The sequence below is a fragment of the Gopherus evgoodei genome, unplaced genomic scaffold (genome assembly GCF_007399415.2).
Source record: "Gopherus evgoodei ecotype Sinaloan lineage unplaced genomic scaffold, rGopEvg1_v1.p scaffold_31_arrow_ctg1, whole genome shotgun sequence".
Lineage (NCBI taxonomy): Eukaryota > Metazoa > Chordata > Testudines > Testudinidae > Gopherus > Gopherus evgoodei.
In genome coordinates, this window is record NW_022059983.1 from 6,353,725 (window position 1) to 6,369,341 (window position 15,617).

Consider the following 15,617-nt stretch of genomic DNA (forward strand, 5'->3'; position numbering starts at 1 on the left):
CCTTCTCCCCCTCGCCTGCAGGTGGAACTGCCAGTAAGACCGTCATGAAGGGCTGTGCTACTGAATCCGTCTGCGCCCAGATAGAAGCAGGGTCTGTGACCTTCGCAGGGTTCAGTGGAGACCTAACTATGGCCAAATGCACAGCGGCCACCAGCGCGGCCAGCACAGCTCTGGGACCCGCCGGGCTCCTCCCTGCCCTCGCTGGGCTCCACCTGCTGACGCTTCTCTCCTGATTCCCCACCCAGTGCAATGGCCACACCGCACTCGGTAACACCCCGGCCTCCTGTGTCTGCCCCAATCTGCCTCCACGCTCCCCTCCCAGGGGCCCTGGGCTCCCGCCCGGATTCACTTCCCCTTTATATTGTTCTGCTTAATTAAACAAACTGGAGACCAAAGACTTTGGAAAGTTTTAATTGATTTTGTGGAATTTTCAACTCTAGTGGGTGGGGCCGTCAATTAGTCTTAGAGTGGCCTCCAGTGGTGAAATGAGGCAGTGCAGGCCAGGAGCTACAATCCCTGGGGCTGACGTTGAAGCCTGAGCAATTTAGCGTTGCGATGCCACTTCCAACCTGGGGCCCTGAGCAATTGCCCGGCTTGCTGCCCCCTAACGCCGGCCCTGGCTTTTAGATGCCGAAAACCTGTTGTTGTGACACAGCTGGGTTGTGGAGTTTTTATAGCATGCTGGGGGCGGGGGGCTCAGAATGAAAAAGGTTGAGAACCCCTGTCCTATACGACACCCCCATTACTACACCCCAGAAGGAGGTTTGCCTTTTTGGCAGCTGCGTCACATTGTTGGCTCCTGTTCAATTTGTGATCCACAATCACCCCCAGATCCTTGTCAGCGGTACGACCCCCCAGCCAGCGATGCCCCATTAGGTAGGGGTGCATCTGATATTTTTGCCTTCCTGAGTGTCGGACTTTGCACTTGTCTTGACTGAGTTTCAGCTGGTTGAATGGAGACCAATCTGGCACGGCCGTTTTGACTGCTCATCCTGCCCTCCAAAGTGGAAAACCTTCCTTTCCTTGCGCGCGCGCCCGCCCGCACGCACGCACGCACACACACACACACACAGACAGTGTTTTTCCAGCCAGCTTCAGCCCCCATCTCTGCCAGTTCAAAATGTAATAATCAGCAGAGCTTCCTGGGCTCTGAATTATTTGTCCGTTGTCCCAGGTTTTATTTGACTGGAAGCTCGTGTGGGGCAGGGACTGTCTCTTTCTTTGGCTCTACAGCGCCTAGCAGAGTGGGGTCCTGGGCCATGACTGGGGTGCCTGGGGGCTACCGTAATACACCTAATAAATAGCAATCACAATCTACAGCACCTAGCGCTGTGGGGTCCTGGGCCATGACTGGGGTGCTGGGGGCTACCGTAATACACGTAATAAATAGCAATCACAATGTACAGTGCCTAGCGCAGTGGGGTCCTGGGCCATGATTGGGGCACCTGGTGGCTACCATAATACACCCAATAAATAGCAATCACAATCTACAGCACCTAGCGCAGTGGGGTCCTGGGCCATGACTGGGGTGCCTGGGGGCTACTGTAATATACCTAATAAATAGCAATGACAACGTACAGCACCTAGCGCTGTGGGGTCCTGGGCCATGACTGGGGCGCGTGGGGGCTACTATAATACACCTAATAAATAGCAATGACAACATACAGCTCCTGGCACAATGGGATCCTAGCCTGTGTTGCCTGTTTTCCCCACTGGCATCTTTCTGAGCCTAATCTCAGGGCATGGAGCAGTTTCCATATAAGGCGAGACTCTAGCTTAGGGCTGTTCAGGTTGGCAAAGAGACGACTCGGGATGGAGGGGGGTGATAGTGTATAGGAAAGACGACCGTCTGTGTCTCTGCTGCTGCCACGGTTATACAGTTGTAACACATCTTGTCCAAAGGACGTCCAGGCCGGTGTCACTGGAACCGGTGCGATTTGCTACGTATGATTATCCCATTGACGTGCCTGGCTTAGCCTTGTGGCTGAAGTAGAGGACCCTGCACTCTAACAATGGGCCATTGAAGAAACTCCTCCAGCCCTAAGGAGCCAATGGCCAACCCCTGCAATTCAGCAAACCATGTGAAGCCATGTGATAGGCTCACGTGACCCTGGACTCCATCATGGGCCAGTAACTTTCCACAAACAGGGGCCATGGCCTTCATTTGGGTCAGTACATTTCTGTGCACACGATACAAAAAGGCACTTGAGAAATCTCCATACCGTCTTTGCGTCCCTACCTCATTTCTCTGGGCTTGCTTTCTACCATGGAAGCTCTTAACAAGGGCTGGCGACCCCCAAGCTGTTTGGGTGAGTCCAGAGAGACCTGTGACCGCTAGCGGTTTATCCCATCCCTGCTATGATCCTGATCTATGAACACTGAAAATCGAGGAGTCCGGTGGCACCTTAAAGCCTAACAGATTTATTTGGGCACAAGCTTTTGTGGGTAGTGGGATTTTTAACCCATGAAAACTTACGCCCAAATAAATCTGTTAGTCTTTAAGATGCCACTGGCCTCCTGGTTTTTGGTGTGGATACAGGCCCACACAACAACCCCCTGATGCTTGTGGGTATATGATCCACTAACCACTTATAAGTCTCGCCCTATTATTAAACCTGTAGGTTCTAGTTACTATAAGGATCGGCAGACACATGCTTACTGGGTAAGATCTGACTCATATTGAGCTGGCTAAGTGGCTAATCCATTTGGAGCGGAAGGACACTAATTCTGGTGAAATTGGTTTTCAGGAGCAATTCATCATAAAGCCTAAAAAGTATCTGGGTGGTGAGCCAAGGGCTGGCCTGCCTGCGGGGCCTGTGTTTGTGGCTTCTTGTTAACCAGTGTGATGACACACGAGCCCATCTCTGTTACTGGCTTGGTAAGCTCTAATGATAGAATCACCAGGCACGTGGAGCGTGTCTGTCCTAGTTGTCAGCAGTGTGTCCTGAATGTGGTATTCTCAGCCTTGGGGGACAGCGTCAGGGGGATGTGACAGATGGGGAGAAAATCGTGCCAGGCCATTGAAAAAGTGACTGAAAAACTGCTATTTCCCCTGTCCCACAACACCAAAACCAGGGGTCGCCCAATGAAATGAACAAGCAGCAGGTTTCATACAAACAAGAGGCTGTACTTTTCCCTTCGCCACACAATTAGCCTGTGGAACTCCTTGCCAGGGGACCAGCAAAAGTACAGCAGGGTTCAGGAAAGAGCTAGAGCCATTCCTGGAGATTAGGGCCATCCATGGCTATTGGCAAAAACGGTCAGAGACAATGCCACACTCCAGGTGTCCCTACCCCACCAATGGCCACAAGCTGGGAGGGGAAGCCAGGGGTGGGTCTCTCCAAAATCGCAGCGTTCTGTGCACTGCCCATGAAGTTCTGGGGGTGACCCTGTCGGACACCGGGCCACCTGCACCATTCACCTGACCCAGTGCAGCCGCGCTTCTGTTCTTAACTGGCTTCTTGCTGACTCCACCGGTGAGAATGAAAATTTCCTCACTGAAATAAAGAGAGAAATAACAAATCCAGACTTTGCTCTCCCGTGTGTTTTATTCAGTGCAATATAAAGGGAGATGTGAGTCCACGCAGGAGCCGGGAAGCGCTGCGGGAGAAAGGGGCTAACGCAAGCTGCAGGGTGTATTTCAGTGTGATGTCGCTCTTGCACCGGGTCGGAATCAGGAGAGAAGCTTCAGCAGGAGAAGCCCAGTGAGGGCCGGGAGAAGCCTGGCTGGTCCTGGAGCCCCGTCCGCCGCACCAGATTCCACTGTGCATTTGGCCGTGGTTAGACTTTCATTGACACCTGCAACGCTTCCCAAACCCACTTGTAGCTGGTCGCAGATGGACTGGGAGACGCAGCCCTTCATGACCATCTGCATTTGGTTTCGACCTGCAGAGGCGGGAGGGAAGCAGGCGATTGTGGTCAGGAGAGCAGCTCCGCTCCTCAAGCTGGACTAGGACACAACGGCCTCCCCCTCCTCAGGGCCCCGCCAAGCTCCCCCCCAGCCTCCATCTCCCTGTCTGCTCTGCTCCCCGCAGCCTGTCTAGGCCTGGATTGCCTCCCCCTCCTCCAATGTGGCAGACACATTGTGTGTCCTTGAGCATGTCCCTTAGCACCCACCAAGAGTATTCATAATGGATCAGGCCCGTATTAGCCCCGTTACTCATCTACAAAGCAGCAGCCCAGTGCTGGTCGGAGAACTGGGATCTCTAAGCAGGGTGGCTTTGTAGTGAGTTATAGCACCATGGTGGGACTCCACAAACTAGGTTCAATTCCCTGCCACAGCCTTCCTGTGTGACATTGGGCAAGTCATGGCACTGCTCTGTGCCTCGGTTTCCCCATCTTTAAAATGGGGGAGAACGACCATTCTTTTGTCTTTGGCAGCAGGGACTGTTTCTTATGAGTATCTGGCAGAAGAGGGGACTCTGATGTTAGGGGTCAGTCCAGTGCCTGACACAACAGGGCATCCCAGGGCTAAGCTAGGCCCCTGCCATTAAAAGGTTAGAGACTGAACTATAGACACACAATGGAGGGAGGAGAACCAGAGGCACAGGGAGGGGGAGACACTGGCCCAAGGTCACACTGGAGGCCAGCGCTGGAAACAGAACCCAGGTGTCCTGATCTGCAACCGACACCTTTACCTAGCGTAGCAGTTCTCAAACATCATTGCACTGCGACCCCCTTCTGAAAACAGAAATTACTAATGACCCCGGTAGGCCGGGGGTACTGAGGCCTGAGCTCGCCCGAGCCCCACTGCCCTGGGGAGGGGGACATGCAGGGGGGCAAAGCCGAAGCCCAAGGGCTTTAACCCTGGCACGGGGGAGAAGGGGCTGTAAACTGAGCCCCGTCACCCAGGGGTGAAGCCCTCGGGTCCCGGCGACCCCATTAAAACAGGGTCATGACCCACTTTGGGGTCCTGCCCACAGTTTGTGAACCCCTGACCTTGTGGAATCGACACAGCGTCTTGCTTCTGCCCTGGGGGGGCTGGGGAGAGAACCGAAGGAAAAATAACTCCAGAATAAGTGAACTGAAGTTACCAGATGTTATGGTCCCAGTAGCGTCGAGACATCGGGTCTCGGATCCAGTACAATTTATGGTTTGCTCATTGCAGTGATCAGCGTTCAACGCGTAGCAGCCGCGGCAGCGCCGGCCGTTGGGTTTGGTGTCAGCCGGGGGCACTGGGAAGAAGTGGAGCAAACACAGTCAGCTCGGGGGACGAGCCCCAGGAGGCGTCGGGGCAGGGGGAGCAGCTGGGGGCTGCACAGCTCAGCCCTGGGTGCCCCCTGCAGGGGGAGCTGTAGCTCCGGGGACGCCGGGGGCAGCAGGGGCGGGGGAGGGGTTTGCAGCAGGGAGCCCTGGACCCCGCCCTGGGTGGGGCCAGCTGGGTTCACACCTGGCAGGAGCCTAAAACCCCACCCACTAAACTCCACCCAGCCAAGGGCTCAGTATTATTTCATGGGGCGCCCCTGCAGGGCAGGAGGACCAGGCGCAGAAAGGTAACGTGGGGCAGGAGGTGCAGGGGATGGAGGGGGAGAGGCGAGATGGGGATAGGTACCTGCAACTGTGGTTGTTCTGCAGGTGTCTCCCAGGCAGCAGGCGACACTTGTCCTTGTTGTCATTCCATACCCAAAATTCATCGAGATGAGGCCAGCTCTACACTGGCTGGACATCACACAGCCCTTGTGAATGCTCTGGGTGTTCACTCCCGCTGCATAGGAGAAGACAGATTTATTCCCCTTCCACTCCCACCCCATTGACGCCCTCTTTACAATGATGCCCAGGTGCCATTAGCCTTCCTCTAGCCAGGAGGAAACAGAGGCACAGAGAGGGGACGTGACTCACCCGAGGTCCCACAGGGCTAGAGAAAGCCATTTCAGCACCTAAATCCAGCATTTAGCTCCCCCAGCTCCCCATGCAGCTGCCATGTAACACTGGGCACCCCCACACACAACTCTTCTGCCCATAAAACCCTTTCGCTGCCAAAGTTTCCACCAGTGGGTATGTGCAGGGCTGCCCAAATCCTGACGTCATGCATCCTTCTTGCCCCGAGCCATGGTGGGATTCCCAAACTACGTGTTCCCCTGCCAATGTCACCTGCGGGGCCTGATCCAGGAGACGCCCTCGGAGGATACCCACCGGATCAGGCCCTGCATAAAGCCCAGCTGAGGGGGAAATGGGGGCAGGGTGGCCCTCCAGGAGCCCAGTTGGTTGGATGCTCCCTGTGGACATGGATGATCGGATTCCAGGGCATGTTTAACTATTTCAAACAATATGGGGCAGCTTCAACAGGGGAAACAGAGACACACACACACCCCAGAAGCCAGGGAGCCAGGCACCACCATAGGAGGGGAGGGAGCTGGGGGGTGCCCCAGAGGAGGGACTAGTCTAGAACCCAGGCGTCCTGGCTCCCCAGCCTGTTCGCTGACCTGGGTTGGTTAGGGTCCATCTCACGTACCCATTGTGGTTACTGTCACAGCGATGGCACAAGAGTCCTCCCCAGCTGGGCAGGGCCGCATGCTGCCCATGCAGCTGGTTCCTTGGCCTTCGCAAACCTCACACTGCAGAGAGGCTCCTGGGGAAGGAGAGAGAACATGACGTGTCTAGATTTGTCCCTTCCCTTGAATTGAACTGAGCCCAGCTGGGATCTGGCCCCACCGATACCAACAGAGCTATGGCCGACTGACCCCGAGTGGGGATCCTGCCAAAATGCCTTTTATATCGTCTTGAGCTCACGTTACTGAAATTCAGATCTGCCTTTCGGAGCAGAGACAATCCCCTGTCAGAAAAGCCCTTGGCCTCTGGCCACCTCTGAACCATGCCGTCAGGACATTTCAGTGATTTAAAGAATAAAAATTTCCTTCGTTTGTTTCACTCACTGTCATGGGGACTTTGTGACTTCCAGCCCTCTCCTCCTCAGACACAGACGCTCCCAGCTCAGGCCCCGTTATTCTGTGGCTGATGATCAGTTACATTAAATTAACAGTTTCACCCAGCGGGTGGCTCTGAGTTGATGGTACATTGGAGAAGTAAATATCAGCCCTGTAGGAACAGACCCCACTCACCCGTAGCCAGGAGAGCAGCAAGGATGCAGATGACAAGAGAAGCCTCCATGGTGATGGAGAAACAGTAGGTCGGCACTGGGGTCTGTGATGCAGCCAAATCTCCTGCCAGGGGATTTATCACAAGATTGATTTTATTTCAGCCAGAGGAGGGATGGCGCGTGCACGAGCCGGTTGACAGAGTGGGTGGAATTACAGAGCCATTTGCCACAGTTCTGGAGTAACGGCACCTCTGACCTGCTCTGTGGCTGGTATATTCACAGCACCCACCTGGAAAAGTCAGAGACAAACCTCAAATACTCCTGCTGAAGGTTGCAGCCTAAGGTGACTCTGTTTCTGGGGATCCAGAACAATCCTACACAGCAACCACATACAAGAGAGACACAAAGCAGGCTGCTCCCTATGATAGTGAGAGAACTCAGTCCACCTTTCTCTAGGCTGGTTTCTTCCAGGCTGCTTCTGGTCCCATGCTTCCCCATGGAGCCCCCAAGACTGGCAGCAGGACGAGGAAACTCCACTCCCTGCCCCCATTCTTAAAGCGACAGCTTTCCATTGCAATCGGGCCTCGATACACAACGTCCAACTCCCTGCAAAGCAGCTCTCAGCCACGCACAACTTTTAACAGCAGAGGGATCCCTTATCCCTCCTCCAGAGCCAAACTCTTCGTGTGCCCCAGCGCCCGCCTCTTGTGCATGGCCCCTTTTCTCTGGCCGATAGTGCCTGCAAACACAGTTCTTCCTGGGGGTGGGGCACCCACCTCTCGTGGCTGGCCCCCTTTCTCTCAGTTAGGTGTGACCTGCTTTGCTTTTTCAGTCTCACAGCAGGATGGCAGCTGCCTCTTGCAAGCGCCCCCCAGCCACTGGTTCTCTCGGCTGGTCTTCGCAGCTCAGTCTCCAGCCGAGCCACACACGCTGCCGCCCACTTTCAGGATATACAGTCCTGAGTTCTTATCACGGCCCTGCTATGGGGCTGTAGCTCAGAGACTTCTTCCCCGAGGCACTGCCTTCTTCAACCACCCAGCCGGGGTCCAGTCGGTACCCGCAGCCGGTGACCTTTTCGGCAGCCCTCCCTGGGCTCAGTCCACAACCAGAGCAGCAGGGCCCATCTCGGTTCCCTCCTCAAGTCCGGCGAGGTCCTGGGCTCAGTTCCCTGGGCTCAGCCTGCCTGCGCTGACTTTTTCATGGTCCTGCTGCTGCTTTATCCAGCCAGCCGGTCTCTGGCAGCCTTCCCTGGGCTTGGTTCTGCCTGGAGAGCTGCCCATGGCCTGCTGCTCATCTAGCCAGACAGGCACCCAGTCCTCCCCCACTGAGCTCCAGGCAGGAACTGAACTTCTCTGCTCTGCGGCTCGTCTTATATAGGGCCCTTCTGGTCCCGGATTGGCTGCTCCATCAGCCCCTCTGATTGGCCGCGCCTCTGCAACCACTCTAGGCTGCCTGGAGGATTTCTCTCTGCTCTGTTCTCGGGCAGGGTGAGGCAAGGCCACGAGGCCTCCAGCGAGGGACCTCCAGACCTACCCCACCCTGCCACAGCCCCACTCTCCAGAGATCAGGGCCTGGGGGCCCCCGCAGCATCACCCCAGGCTCCCCAGGGGGAGGGGAAATCTACTGACCCTCCCCACAAGGAGGTGGGGTTTTGCTTCCCACACCACACAGCAGCGGTGCCGCCCCCACTTCCTCAGGGTCACTCATGTTGCTACAGACTATCAAGCAGACGGGGGGGGAGACATTCCCTCTCCCTCCTGGTGGCAGCTGCCTCTGCCCTCTGCCCCCCACCCCTGTGCACTGCGCTTGGGCACCTCCCGCCCTTGGAGGGTGTCATGGCATTGCCAGTGCTCTGCAGCTGCCTCAGTTTCCCCCATGTATCTGGGCACTCAGCTGCTCTCATGCTTTGTTCTGCCCCAGGCTCCCTGGCAAGGGCGGGGGCTGTGGTGGGAGGCTAAAGGCAGGTTGCCCACAGGAAGGAGTTTATGACCCACAAACCCAGAGGAGCGGGGAGAGTTAGGAGGTAGCAGAAGGCTCCAGGGGAAAGCAGTGAGGAATGGGATGGTGCCGAACTTGGCTGCTGACTACACGGTCCCTGAGCTGGGAGCTGGCTTAGAGAGTGGGCCTGGGTCCCCCTCCCGGCTGCTGATGCTGAGCGCATTGCTCAAGAGGGAATTTGATACCCTGGAAGAGGGGGGAACATCTACAGTGACCCAGCTGGAGGGCTGAGTCGTGAAGAGGACGCTGCGGTTCCTGGAGAGAAAGACGCTGGAGGAGAACCTGACGCCTGGCAGAGCTAGTCCCCAGGATGGCCAGCAGGAGGCACCACTAGCAGGGACTGAACCTTGTGACGGGGGGACAGAGCAGATCTCCCTGGTCCCAGCTGAAGCAGTCCAAGAACTGACCCGGGAGTAAATTTACCCCGTGCAGCAGCGGGCGGCTCTCTCACCCCCACACCCCAGGCTTAGGCAGCTGTTCGCACTTGCTGGTGCTTTCCCTTTGAGACAACCCCACCACACCCATCAGCTGCAGAACTGCAAGCCGGCTCTTGCCTTCATTACAATGTGTGTGGTGGAGGAGTGGGGCTGGGAGCCAGGACTCCCACCTTCTACCCCTGCCTCTGGGTGGGGAGTGGTGACTCGTGAATAGAGCAGGGGTGGGGCCTGGGAACCAGGACTCTTGGGTTCTATCCTCAGCTCTGGAAAGGGAGTGGGAACTAATGGACAGTGTGGGGAGGGGACACCAGGAGCCAGGACTCCTGGGTTCTCTCCCTGGCTGTGGGAGGAAGTGGGGTCTAGTGTGTTAGAGGAGGGCAGAGCTCCAAGCCAGGACTCCTGAGTTCTATTCCTGGCTCCAGCAAGGGAGTGATTTCTAGTGGTTAGAGCAGGGGTCTAGGAGCCAGGACTGCTGGGTTCTGTCTCTGGCTCTGGGAGGGGAGTGGGGTTTAGTGGTTAGAGGGGGGGGGCTGGGAGGCAAGACTCCTTGATTCTATCCCCAGCTCTGGAAAGGGAGTGTGAGCTAGTGGATAGCATGGGGAGGGGAGGCTGGGAGCCAGGACTCCTGGGTTCTATCACTGGCTACAACAGGGGAGTGATGTCTAGTGGTTAGAGCACCAACAGACCAGCAGGGTATCACTTACCAAAAGCTCCCTGCAGTAAAGTGTGTCTGGCTGAAGTCGGTGGTTAGTTCTGCAGAGTGGAAAAGCTGCACCCGTCTCTCGCTCTGTTCTTTCTCTGTCTCTCTCTTTTTATAGATGGGCTCAGTTAGGTGCTGTGATGGCAATATGAGAACTTTGATTTGCACACTTCTCCCGGGAGAGTCTATAAGATTCTATTCCCCTCGCCAGCCCTGCCCACCCATTGGGCGTCTGTGCACACTGAGAAATCCTCCTCCCTTCCTACTGGAAAATCGAGTTAGAGGGATGAGTGAAACCAACTCCCCTTGGAAGGCTTGGGATGCAACTTAGGAAAGCTGGTCACACCAGGGACAGGGTGGCAGGACTTCTGGAAGACACTCAGACACTACAGTGATAGACATGGTATAAAAACCTATAGAGACTAGAATAATGCCTTTTACACACATTATGCCATCTGGCACACACCTCTCAACTCAACTGTTCAGCTTTGCCTTAGCCAAAGAAAAAGAGATCCACTGAAATAAGAATTACAAAATGCTGTACAGACGATTTACGATCCCAATCCTTTCACAATAGCATTCAGTTGTCTTGCAAAGTTTCCTGAAATAAATTGAACAGCGTGGAAAAACCAACCCACCAGCCAACCAACCAACCAACCAACCAAAATGCTCATCCAAACACTTTACCAAATGCAATTTAAGCCCATCGTAGGCTCGGTATTTGTAACTTGTGAAGAAAATTTTCCATTACAGGGTAAAACCCCCTCATTTACAACTGGGTGGGTTTTTTTACAATTACAAAAGTAAAATGTGAAAAGAGCCGTCATAGCTTTCTAACTACTTGCAGGGCCGAGATAACAGCATCCTCTGACACTTCGAGCTACTGTCTTCAAAAACCATGTCTGCCAAACCTCCTCTCTTTTCCTGACCTTTTTTAGATGGTTCCTAAAACTGCATCTTCTCCAGTGTCTTCTGCTAAACATGAGGTTTCTAGTCAAAGGTCTAATGCAATAAAAAATTACACAAAAAGAAACTTTACAAAAATTATTTATCCTAAACCATCCAATAATAAACTGAAGAACAGATTGCAGTGATTGGTGAAGTGAGGGAAATCGAAAGTTACACAAACACATCCCAAAAGCATGCAAAGAGGCAAAGGAAAAATGGCTAGAACAAAGAGGCCTTGAAATCAAAGAATACCAGATACAATCACAAAGAGATTTACTGAACCACAAAAAGAACCATGAGACAAATAGAAAAGTTAAGAAAAGGAACAAACTATCAAAACTAATGAGTCGGAGGATGCCACAAAGCCAACAACATCCTAGGAAGATGGATGGAATATGTGACAGAATGTTTGATGATCTTGGAAAACTGGAAGATAGAGACATTGAAATCGGAGAAGAAAAAACACTGGCTATTCCAATGTGGAGACTAGAAAGAGCACTAAAAAGTATAAAGTGAGGGGAAGTAGCTGGGGAGGAATGGATCATGGTTGAAATGCTACAATCCCTGAAGGACAATTCAGAAACTTACCTGCCAGAACTTCTCAATCAGATATGCACACCAGGAGAACTTCTGGAGGGCTCCAAGAGGTATTCCTCTGCTGAAGTTTGATAATGCTAGAGACTTTGAAGAACATACAACTATAAACCCAAGAAGCCACTCACTCACAGATCTGTGGAAAGTTGTTGGCACATGGACACATCTTGAGACAAGAATTAGCAGAAGCCAGCAGGGTTTCACCTAGGAGTGGCTATGAGAGAGGCAATTTTTGCCCAGAGGATCTTATGCTAGCGTGGGAAAGAAGTACTTTGTAGAGTATGGGAAGGGATTTCATAAGCTCCAACACAACAAGATGATACATATTCTTGAAGAATGTAGGATTGACTTCCAAGATCTGTAATTAATAACAAGCTCGTCCTGGGGACAGAAAGCAGCAATCCGAACGAAGTGTGAACTGCGTATTACAGCATTACAGAGGTAAATGCCATGGTTGCATTGTATAATTCCAACTATTTAGCATATACGTAGAAGTCAGAATGAGGGACCGTTTAGAAGACACCAACCAGGGCATGCAGGTCAATAGCACAGATATCAACAATGTAAGACACGCCAAGGAACCAATTCATGGCACTGTTTCCTTTTGGGAGCAATGGCAGCAAGAAATACGGAACAAGGATTAACGATATGATTATATCTATGATGAGATAACTGGCTCTGTGGACATGGGAAAAGCAATGGACATGATATATCTTGACTTTAGCGAAGCTTTCAATATGGTGCCTGCATTCGACGAAGTGGGTATTCACCCACGAAAGCTCATGCTCCAAAATGTCTGTTAGCCTATAAGGTGCCACAAGTCTCTTTGCTGCTTTTACCTGAAGAGGTTTCCAAAGAGGATGGAGCTCGGCTGTTCTTAGGGGTGGCAGAAGACAGAACAAGGAGCAATGGTCTTAAGTTGCAGTGGGGGAGGTCGAGGTTGGATATTAGGAAAAACTATTTCCTTAGGAGGGTGGTGAAGCACTGGAATGGGTTCCCTAGGGAGGTGGTGGAATCTCCTTCCTTAGAGGTTTTTAAGCCTGGCTTGACAAAGCCCTGGCTGGGATGATTTAATTGGGGTTAGTCCTGCTTTGAGTAGGGGGGTTGCACTAGATACCTCCTGAGGTCTCTTCCAACCCTTGTCTTCTATGTTTCGATGATAGGATGACAAAAAGTATGGTAATACATAAAATGCACATGGAAGGCAACACCTGTGTCTTGGTGCTCAAGTGGTGAAACAAACGAATAGTTTCCCCTATTTAGGAAGTTAATAACATCCGACTGAAGACGTGAGGAAGAAACCAGGAGAAGGCCACAGCTTGCAAAAACTGCATCCAACAGCTTCCCACAACTTCTGTGTCATTAAAAGGGCAACATCTGCACTAGATTGCACTAGATGTGGTCGACCCTTCTGTCCAGACATCCTTAGAAAGAACATTGAGAGATGACTCCAGAATTAGAGTTTCGGAATGACAGAAGAAGGATAAAAATTAGCTGGATAACCCAAACTATGACTGACGGGGTGACAAGAAGGATGAAATCTACAACAGCACAATCAGTTGAGACGCTTGGTGAGAGAATAACAGCTTTCTGGGGACATCTCACTTGCTGATCCCTGAGTGATTCCATTCAAAGACACCCACGCTCTGGCCGGACAGGAGGCAATCCAGGAAGAGGTGGTAAGGAGAGCCAGGTAGGTCGGAACCATCACTGGATGAGCGGTCTCCAAAGCAAAGGGGAAGTTTTACCCCCATCCCAATAATGGAAGAGATCGTACCATGCTGCCAGGCAGCTGAGTTGGCTTTATCCCTGCCTCCAAGTGGACCTGTGTCCATTCTACCTCCCCCCACCCCAATGCTTACTCAAACAACGTTCAGCAACCCCCCCTCCAGCCCTAATCAGAAAACTCCAAGTCAGGTTCACACCCACATACGTTTTAGCTTGCAATTCACCCCTCCTTGGGTCGGGAGCTGATCTCCTGCCACGCTCTGTCCTGTCCCCGGTTCCCTGCTAAGGGTGCGGCAGAGATCTGACCTCCCGGGTCAAGGACAAAGACATCCAAGAACATTAACTGGAGCCAGGGAGAGTCACATCTCCAGTGCGGGAGCAGGGGACTTTGAAATTCCAGCCCGGTCCAACATTAACCGCAGCTGAACTTTGACTAGCTGCTCAGGCGGGAAAGGGGGAATTGCATCAGCAAAGCCCCTGATCTTGCTGCTCTGCAGCAGCGCTGGCTGGAGGGCCCCCGGGTTCATTTGGAGACTTCAGCGTTGGCGTTCTTGGAGCTGCTGGCATCTGTCCCAGCTGTTTCCAGGAAAGGGCTTTCCCTGCCCCACCCCTGCCATCTGTCAGCAGTTGTTACCTGATGCCCCAGGCCCTGCATTTTGCAGATAAGGAAGTGGCAGTGAGGGCTTGTTGTTGAGCAGCACCTGGGTGAGGGCAGTGGGCATTGTACTGTTCCCCTGGGATCCCCCGTCACAGCCATTGACCCACACTCCTCACCCCATGGCAGGGAGAGAACCCAGCAGCCACAACTCCCCTTTGGAAGTGTAGACACAGTCCCCCACCCACTCCACTTCACTTTCAAACCGCTGCCACCTGCGGTGCTGTTGGGGAAATGGAAGTGGGAGCCAGCTCATACCCTTGGCTGGGCCTCAGTGTGGTCGGATGCAGCAGCCGGGCTGTGGGCATAGTGCTGGGGGAGGGGAAGGGGTGACAGCCACCAGACCCCCAGATCTTTCTGTATGGAAACCAGGAGTCCTGACTCCCAATGCCCCCTCCCCTAACCCAATACACCCCACTGCCCTCCCAGAGCTGGGGATAGAACCCAGGAGTCCTGGCTCCCAGTGCCCGTTGGAGGCTGAACTGATGTTCTCCTGGGCTGTGTAACCCTCAGCCTGTGCTGCCTGATTTCCCCGCTGGGGTCTTTCTGAGCCTAATCTTCAGGCACGGAACGGCTCCCATATGAGGCGAGACTAAACAGATTAGAGCCGTTCAGCTTGGCGAAGAGATGAGTCAGGGGGATGTAGTGGTGTGGTGGTAGTTCCTCCCCCTCTGAGTTGTACGGAGGCCACACCGCCCCGCTACACCGTTGGGACCACCACCGAGTATCAGAGGGGAATTAGCAAATTAACTCGGAGTTAGCGTCCTGACCGGGCTAACAGGGCTGGGCCCCCAAACAGGGAACAGGCTCCGGCCCCGAGGCAGGAGCAGGGTCCCCCAGGAGTCCCTAAGCTCCAGTCCTTGATCTGGGCAGAGCAGCCAACTGTCTCTAGTCCCTGGGCCCATTAAGCACGGGCAGAGCAAACACCGTAGTCAGGCATCCCAGCTCCTGCGGGTGGCCGACAAACCCAGGCCTCTTGACCTGGAGAGGGGAGGCTGCCACCTCGGGGTGGGGTGGCGGGGGGGGCCTGGGCTGACCCAACTCCACTGGGCCCCGATCCAGGGCCCCAGCACTGGTGGAGAAGCCGCCACTGAGTCAGCGGGGAATCCGGCCACAAGACGCCGACTGTGCTTCCGGCAGAGCTATAGCCAGACTGTGCCGTTTACCCCCTGCCGGTGGGAGGGGCGAGGCGGATCTGGCTCCACCCACCTGGGCACAGAGAGTGGTTCCCTCCTCTGGGTCGGGGGGGCCACACCCCCTCACAACAGGGGGGTGCAACAGAGGGCTAGAAAATCATGCCATGGGGTGGAGAAAGTGAACAGAGAACTGCTATTTCCCCTGTGCCACAGCACCGGGACCAGGGGTCACCCAACGAAACGAACAGGCAGCAGGTTTAACACATATAAGGGGCAGTGCCCTTCTGCACACTGCACAATTAACCTGTGGAACTCATGGCCAGGGGATGTGGGCATGGGCAACAGTATAAGTGGGTTCAGGAGAGAATTAGAGAAGTTCCTGGAA

General features: G+C 53.9%; 1 protein-coding gene across 7 annotated transcripts; it reads right to left on the reverse strand.

Moving 5' to 3' along the window:
* Nucleotides 1-3,526: 3,526 nt before the first annotated feature.
* LOC115640539 (phospholipase A2 inhibitor subunit gamma B-like) lies at nucleotides 3,527-13,946 on the reverse strand. 7 transcript variants are annotated; one of them, XM_030543381.1, is made up of 7 exons: nucleotides 13,647-13,946; nucleotides 10,176-10,306; nucleotides 7,059-7,325; nucleotides 6,452-6,568; nucleotides 5,552-5,704; nucleotides 5,034-5,174; nucleotides 3,527-3,885 (listed from the first exon to the last, which is right to left on the reverse strand). In XM_030543381.1, the coding sequence occupies exons 3-7, from the start codon at nucleotides 7,105-7,107 to the stop codon at nucleotides 3,674-3,676; spliced, it is 672 nt and encodes a 223-aa protein (XP_030399241.1). In that variant the 5' UTR covers nucleotides 7,108-7,325; nucleotides 10,176-10,306; nucleotides 13,647-13,946; the 3' UTR covers nucleotides 3,527-3,673. The 7 variants fall into 7 exon arrangements, with proteins under 7 accessions (XP_030399241.1, XP_030399244.1, XP_030399246.1 ...); XM_030543384.1 differs by lacking the exon at nucleotides 13,647-13,946 and adding an exon at nucleotides 11,708-12,491; XM_030543386.1 differs by lacking the exon at nucleotides 10,176-10,306.
* Between the last annotated feature and the right edge of the window lie 1,671 nt (nucleotides 13,947-15,617).

Bases quoted from the DNA above. Each gene is read 5' to 3' on its own strand.
- LOC115640539 (XM_030543386.1), bottom strand. From the start codon at position 7,107: ATGGAGGCTTCTCTTGTCATCTGCATCCTTGCTGCTCTCCTGGCTACG. The intron at 6,569-7,058 runs GTGAGTGGGGTC...CTCCTTCCCCAG, and splicing joins TGCTGCTCTCCTGGCTACGG to GAGCCTCTCTGCAGTGTGAG. The intron at 5,175-5,551 runs GTACCTATCCCC...ACTTCTTCCCAG, and splicing joins CAGAACAACCACAGTTGCAG to TGCCCCCGGCTGACACCAAA.